The sequence below is a fragment of the Sphaeramia orbicularis genome, chromosome 6, assembly GCF_902148855.1.
Source record: "Sphaeramia orbicularis chromosome 6, fSphaOr1.1, whole genome shotgun sequence".
Taxonomy (NCBI): domain Eukaryota; kingdom Metazoa; phylum Chordata; class Actinopteri; order Kurtiformes; family Apogonidae; genus Sphaeramia; species Sphaeramia orbicularis.
Window position 1 is genome coordinate 1,554,568 of NC_043962.1, and position 8,113 is coordinate 1,562,680.

At 37.9% G+C, this 8,113-nt stretch overlaps 1 protein-coding gene across 1 annotated transcript in view; it reads right to left on the minus strand.

Annotated features, from left to right (window-relative positions):
• Nucleotides 1–8,113, minus strand: part of LOC115421181 (large neutral amino acids transporter small subunit 1-like) — a 53,941-nt gene that overhangs the window by 24,846 nt on the left and 20,982 nt on the right. The window contains exon 3 of the mRNA XM_030136927.1: nt 1,266–1,371. Coding sequence (XP_029992787.1) covers nt 1,266–1,371 — 106 coding nt within the window. The remainder of the gene's footprint in view (nt 1–1,265; nt 1,372–8,113) is intronic.

Sequence of the window (8,113 nt, forward strand, 5' to 3'; positions counted from 1 at the left end):
TGTAATTGATCAGATATGTTAATCAGATTTGTTCTATGAACTCAGTGGTTATCAAAGTTTTTAATCACATTACGTCAGTGACCTGAAGCCAAAGATCACTGACGCCATTGATGAGGATATGCTACAGCCAACATGGAAACAAATCCAGTACCATTCATTCTGCAATAATTTCCACAGATTTGTCTGTTCATTTGCTTTTGTACTGAATTTGTTAATTTGTAAAGAGACTTTATGGAAACCCTGTCTACAGGTAATAAAGGATATAAACAGTGTGAAATTAAAAACAAGGTGCATGGTTGTGATTATTGCACTGAGGTTGGGTGAGTCTTGCATTGTCCATTAGACTGGAGGTGGTAGTTATTCAGTCAGGGTGAGGGGTGAGAGGGGGGTACGTTTAACTGTTTATTGTCAGTGTTTTTCAACCTTGGGGTCGGGACCCCACATGGGGTCACCTGAAATTTCTAGTAATTGATAAAAATTACAACAAAACTTACTAATGAAAAATCTATGGTGAGTTAACAGAGCCAATCCATAACAAACTGTGAGTCTGAAACTGCAGCACTGTGGTTCTGTTTATCTGTCAAATGTTCATTGTAGTCAGTTTCAGATGCTGCAGCTCTTTCATAATTCATAGTTTCAGTTCTTGTTTGTTCAGTATTAATTGTCCACCTTGTAAATCACACCTGGACTGACTGTACATATCCTGACCAAGGAAAATCCAATTCTCCCTTTGTGCAGTAATCTACACCTGGATTTACTGCCTCCATCCATAATAATATACATTACATAGACTAAATGTCCTCTAAAATTAACGTTTATTTGGAACATAGTATAGCAAACTAGTACATGATGAAAAACAAACTAATTTCAGCAAAAAAAAAAAAAAAAAAAAATTGTCTCCATTTTGAATGTCTGGGGTCGCCAGAAATTTGTGATGTTAAAATGGGGTCATGAGCCCCCCCCAAAAAATTGTCAGCCTTGTAAATTCAAGCTGGACTGACTGTACATACCCTGACCAAGGCCTCCATCCATAATAATATACATAATATAGACTAAATGTGACTAAAATGAATGTTTATTTGCAACATCTTAGCAATAGTAGCAATCTATAACATCATCAAAAATAAATTAATTTTAGCAAAAAAATGTCTCAGTCCTGGGATTGCCAGAAATTTGTGATGCTAACATAGGGTCACGAGCCAAAAAAGGTTGGTAACCACTGGTTTATGGGTAAATGTAAAATGTATGAGGTCAAAGGGACTCACCAGCCTCCGTAGGCGAACAGACCACTGTACAGCGCCAGGCCGATGCTGCCAAACTCATACTTAGAGCCCTCGAAGGCATTTTCTGGAAGCAGACGGTCAGTGCCACCTGGTAAAGAGCAGAAATACCACAAAGACCTGAGTTAGCAGAAGGAAAAACCCAAATCCTTCTGTCTGCATTACTGCTCCAGGTCTCCAGAGGGGTTAAGCAGAGATGTGGGATGTGAAATGAAACAATGACCTGTGGGGAGAAAAGCAAATATCTGTCTCAGTGTGTGGATCTGGGAAGGACTGTGCAGTTAAGACGCTCAATAAGTGGCTCAGACTGTGGACCGGGTTTGTGAGATCCACCTGGGGCAGGCAGACGGGGAGATTTCCCATCAGGCCACAGCTGACGGTGGACTTATGCACCTGACATCTGTAGTAACGTGCCTTGCTCAAGGGCAAAGTGAAAGCGGCCGAAGGGATTAGAACTTTACGGTGACTTCTCAACCACTGTGGCCGGATTTACGACACGTTGCCCCAAGTTGGATTCCTGCGACCTCCATCTTTTTTTGCCGGTTCGTAGCCATGTGAGTCACATTCCGGATGGGGCTGCCCCCCGCGACGTGCACCCGCATTCTCAGACACAGTGACGGTTGCTAAACCAACAACCCCAAGCGGTGTTGGTACTAGGAGGGTTAGCCCTAAGCCACTGTACAGTGTGGGAAACACCCGATAAACGGCCATCTATCTGACTGTTCAGCCGCCTCGGACACAGATAAACATGCAGCCACCACAGTAACAGGCCTTTAGGTCAACTGAAGACAAGACTCAGGCATTAGACGACAAAAAACACAAACAGAAAGAAGAAAAATATAAATAAGAAAAAACACAAACAAAAAGAAGAAAAAACAAACAGAAAGAAGAAAAAGGCAAACAGAAAGAAGAAAAACACAAATATAAGGAAGAAAAACACAAATATAAAGAAAAAACACAAACATAAATAAGAAAAAGACAAATATAAAGAAAAAACACAAGCATAAATAAGAAAAACACAAAGAAGAAAAACCACAAAGAAGTAAAACATAAAGAAGAAAAAACACAAACATAAAGAAGAAAAACACAAAGAAGAAAAAACACAAGCATAAAGAAAAAACACAAAGAAGAAAAACACACAAACATAAAGAAGAAAAACACAAACATAAAGAAGAAAAAAACACAAAGAAGAAAAACACAAACATAAAGAAGAAAAAACAAACAAAGAGGAACACAAATATAAAGAAGAAAAACACAAACATGAAGAAGAAAAACACAAACATAAAGAAGAAAAACACAAACATAAAGAAGAAAAAACAAACAAAGAAGAACACAAACATAAAGAAGAAAAACACAAACATGAAGAAGAAAAACACAAACATAAAGAAGAAAAACACAAACATAAAGAAGAAAAACACAAACATAAAGAAGAAAAAACACTAACATAAAGAAGAAAAATACAAACATAAAGAAGAAAAAACACTAACATAAAGAAGAAAAATACAAACATAAAGAACTAGAAGCACTCAGAGACCGCAGACCTCCGCCAAGGCCGATCAGTGACCCTGACCCCAGCCTGACGTACGCTGCTGATCTCGTGAGCACCATGAATGGAGGAGAGTATGACTTTGTATTTGTATCGTATCGCCAGATTCTTGCCATTACACACCCCTACTCCCAGATATACATTATACTTATGCAATGTCACTTGGAGTGGTCTTACCACAAAGTGTGCGTTAAATATTACTAGTCATATGCTATTTGCTTCCTGATTTTTTTCTAAGCCCCTAAACATAAAAAAATGGCCAGTATCAGTCCAACTCTGCACATTGTACTCAAATCTCTTCACAGCCACAGTATGAACGGCCATATTCGTCTCTATGAATTTACAGTCGCCTAAATCATAATTCTCCTCTAACCAAATGTTATGTAATGAAGAACTCCCAAGTGCACTGGGCTTTGGATACTATGTTCAGTAAATGAACATAAACTGAGATAGTTGGATTTCTGCCAAACACCATTAACGATATTTTTTTCCTGGAAGCGTCAACAAAGTAAGCCTGTTTAGGAGGAGGAACATATTTCACATTAGTGGAATTACAGACATATATAGACAAAAAATGCACCTTTCAACTTGTCTGTTAAACAAAACTAACTGGACGCCAGACGACAACATACAGAGGAGAGTCAATGTAAGGGTTTAGTGTAATTTAAGGAAAATAATAAGGCAAAAACTGTCCATCTGCAAACAACCACCTATAAACAGCTCCTCATAAGGCCAGACTACACACTAATACACACACTAATACACACAAACGCCGCTCGCCTCCACTGTCTGTCAGGTCTAAACTCAGGGTAACGACTGATTTGTTTCTAACATTTACAGCTTTCCATGAATCATGCCTGGCTGCTTTTATTCCCCCCTTTTCAGCAGCTGTTTGGCTTGGATGTTTACTTTTGGAGGAGAGGATTCAGTGTTGAAAACAGTGAAACAGACAGACGTCCTCTTTTGGTACTTTTTGTCTCCATTTGCATCCCCTTTCAGCCTCTATAGTTCTACACATTTTCCCGCTTCTTCAGCTTCTTCTAGTCAAGAAAACCCCCCGCTGGGATCACATGACACTGGTACCAGGCAGGGAAGGAGAATAAATTATGCATGTCCGACACACACAAAGGTGCATGTATGCCAAAAAGCTGAATGAAAGAGAGCTCAGTCTGAAGGAGACCTGGCTGCAGACATGTGGAGCTAAATGGAGTCAATCAAAAGGAGTCAATTAAATTAAAAAGGCACACACCTAGGAATAGTTACATAATATTAATAGTAATAATATTCTGGGAAAAAAAATCATTTGCTTATTTCAAAGCAAAAAGTACAGCTGTGCAATTAATCGAAATTCAATTACAATTTCGATTATTACACGCAACGATTACAAAAATTATGTAATCGAGAAAAAACGATCATTAATTTTGAGTTGTTTTAATTCACATGCATGCAAGCTACCATAAGCTGCTCTGCCCCGCCCCCCTCTTAGCTACTGCTGCCTGCTAGCCGGCAGGTCCACCCCAAGAGGAAAGCTGTACCTAGCGGTCTGGAAAAATGGCAGGAGAATCACAGCTGAAGTGCTTGGTAAACAAAAAAGGCAAGTCAAATTTAATTGTATGGAATCACTTTGGGTTTGATGAAGAAGACGAAGAGCAAAAACACATCAGGTGCAAAAGTGTTTGGTAGTTGTGTCCACACCGACCGCTAACACAACAAACCTTTTTAACCATCTAAAATTTAACCACTGCGACCTTTATCATAATCTTATGAAAAACTAAAACACATAAAAACAACTCCGTCTACAACTTCGTCCGCAATGCAATCTTCAGTCTCCGAATCTCTTTATGCTGTAACTCCCGTATTAACCTAACGCTAACCTGTATAACCCCAACGTGCATTTTCTAGATGGCTGATGTAAACAGAAGGCCTGAACTGAAACCTCACGGCACGCCACTGAATTTACTATGTTTCATACTACATTGAACATACTTGAATTTATAATTTGCACTTTACGTGAGGTTTTTTTTTTTTATTGCTACAGTTCTATGACAAGTCTATAGCAGTTTAATTCCAGTGCACTATTTGTTTACAAAAGGAAACATACTTGAATTTACAGTACACTTATTTGCATTCAAAGATTTTTTTGTTTTGTACAAAAGTGAACATTCTTTGTTTTAGTGGTTAAAAGCTTTATTTATGTTTAAAGAGTTTAGTTTACATTGTTTTGCAAGAAAAAAATAAACAACTTTAAGGTTAACAAATAATCATTTTTAATAATCGTGATTTCAATTATTGCTAAAATAATCGTGATTAATTTTTTTTTCTATAATCGAGCAGCCCTAGCAAAAAGTATGAAAAATGATACCACTCTGTTGTACAAAGGAGCAGGTAGGTAGCTTATCTTAGTTTAGCACAAAGCAAAAAAGCAGAAGGCAACAAACACTTAAAGGTGCAGCAGGAGATGTCTTCCTGAAGAATTTTTTACTATTTTGCTTAAAATCCCCTTCACACCCTGATTGCACTCAATAAATTAAATGCTCTAACACAAAAATAAAAAAAAATTTAGTCATCTGTGGAACGGACAGGACTGAAAAAACACCATCCAATCATTTTAACCAGCCCATCGAAATGATTGAACGGTGATATGTCTGTCAATCTCAACTGCCATTTGTCCCTTCCCCCTCTGTTCATACCCCTCTTTGTGCATGAATCGTGCGTTCTCAGAGGTTTGGAACAACTGGTACAGGAAATGAAGACAGAGACAGAGCTTGGCTAGTTATATTAGTTATATTAGCTATATTAGTTATATTAGGATGGAAAGTTCACTGGCAAACTGTGTGTCACTAACATCAATAAATGTAATGCTAGTCACATAGGTATGAACTGGGGCTGTTCTGTAAGAGCGGGGGGGTTGGAGGAGACTGAATGAGGTATGCATGGATCCGTGAACCGGAGCCAGAGCCAGATGGAACTGATGCTGTGCAGCGCTCGTGAACCCTCGGGAACTAGCATTGCACATGCAAGTACTCTGGAGGTGTAGCATCAAGGGGATGTCTGAAGAAAGGGGTTTGGACTTTTAAAATGAGTAGTCTCAAAATGTAGCTGCTCGAACCGTTTTCCCAAGGTCTCCTACCCTACCTTTAAAGACCCAGAACTATTTCTGTGGTAACTAACAAAAGAATTTTTCTCTACATTTAATGTTAAAGTGATTTTCCATCATTTATTATAATATTTATAATCTGTACTCTTCATTTGTCAGTAAAAAAACAGGTGTCTATAAATAAATATAGCTAATAATAGAACTGATTTACACTTAATTCACTGAGGAACGACTTTTTCAGCAAAATACATCATTAACTTCTTCCTCCTCCCTGAGCTTGCTAGCTATAGAAAAATTGCTATTGCTAATTGCTATTATTATTATTATTATTGTTGTTGTTGTGTTTGTTATTGTTATTATTATCATTATTATTATTATTATTATTGTTATTATTATTATTATTAACCATATCTGACCACCCATTAACAGAAAAAAATAAACTGTTTTGCCATTTTTTGCAAAAACAGTCTTTGCAATAAGTGTGTTAATTGGTGAGATTAACAGTAACTATCTTGGTGTTAAAGCTAAGCTAACACACGCTAAGCTAATGAAGTCCCAGCTGTGAATACATGTTAATCAACTGTAAACTATAATGGTACCAATCCTGTTTTCAATTTCAGGGATAATTCACAAATTTCCCCCATTTTTTCCATTTTTTTCCCAAGTCATAAACACCCCCTCCATGTGAAAAGGTCTCTCCTCATATGTTCAGTTGAAAGTTATCATCAGTTTTAGTGATTACAAACCAACAGTGCAGCGTCACAGTCAGACACATGCTTCTTCTGTTGGTGCAAGATTGTGCAATTTGTACTGACTGTGCTGAGCAAAGGAAAAACCCTGTTGCTAGAATTAAAAGCCACATCGATACACGTTAGACCAATTTAGATAACTTTGATATGGATCAATTACAATTTAAGCCAATGTACGGCCATTGCACACACAGTTCACATTCAATTTAAAAAGAGAGTGCCCCGGGTAAGAGCTTAATGTGGATTAAAGCCTGACAGCGAGACTTCAGCCGTGTATTTACAGTGGCTGATTCACAGTCAAATCCCTCCCACTGCACAAACACACACCTACTATTGCCTAAAACCAAAGAGAGCTGCGATGATGTGTCACTGCGATAATCACAACATTTTGCAAGAGACAAAACACGTGTCTTATCGGTCTGTTGTAAATGATATGAAGCTGAGAGGGAAATCCATGAAACTTGGAGATGAGTCATGAAATCAGCGTCTGCGAGTGTTTCCTTCCTAAACAGTGTGGGCAGGAGTCAGATTGAGAAAGCAGGACTTTAGTGAAGATAATCAGATTACACCAGACTCTAATCTGAGAAACTAGCAGACTCTGACCTTATGAGCCACACAAACAGGATAAATATGGTCCAGGAAACGCTGGCACAGGTGGTCGGTAACACTCTACTGCTGTAGTTTCAAACTTTTTTTACTCGTGACCCCATTTTAACATCACAAATTTCTTTAGACCCCTGACATTCAAAACGGAGACCTTTTTTTCTGGCTTTGATCATGTAATAGTTTGCTATACTATCTTGCAAATTAACGTTCATTTCAGAGGACATTTAGTCTATATAATGTATATTATTGTGGACGGAGGCAGTAAATCCATGTGTAGATTACTGCACAAAGGGAGAACTGGATTTTTCTTGGTCAGGATATGTACAGTCAGTCCAGCTGTGATTTACAAGGCCGACAATTAGAGCTGAAATGATTATTCGACACAAAGTGAACCCAAAAAAATCCTTCAACCACAGTTCTCCTGAATCAAAGTTTTGTTTCTTTCATTTCTCTGCTGTTAAACATTGTTTCCACTGTTGTGTTTCACATGGACGCTTATTGTGACGCACAAAGAAGCTTCAATTCAGGAAAACTGCAATAGAATATTTCCCTTCAATCAATTTGAGTTGATTAATCGAACCATGAATTTTTGCATTTGTTTCAAGCACCTAATCGATTAATCGTTTCAGCTCTACTGACAATTAATACTGAGCAAACAATAACTCAAACTATGAATTATGAAAGAGCTGCAGCATCTGAAACCGACCACAATGAACATTTGACAGATAAACAGAACCACAGCGCTTCAGTTTCAGCTTCAGTTTGTCATGTCTTTTATGGATTGGGATTGTTTCTCTGAACTCACCATATATTTTTTATTTTTATCAATTGCTAG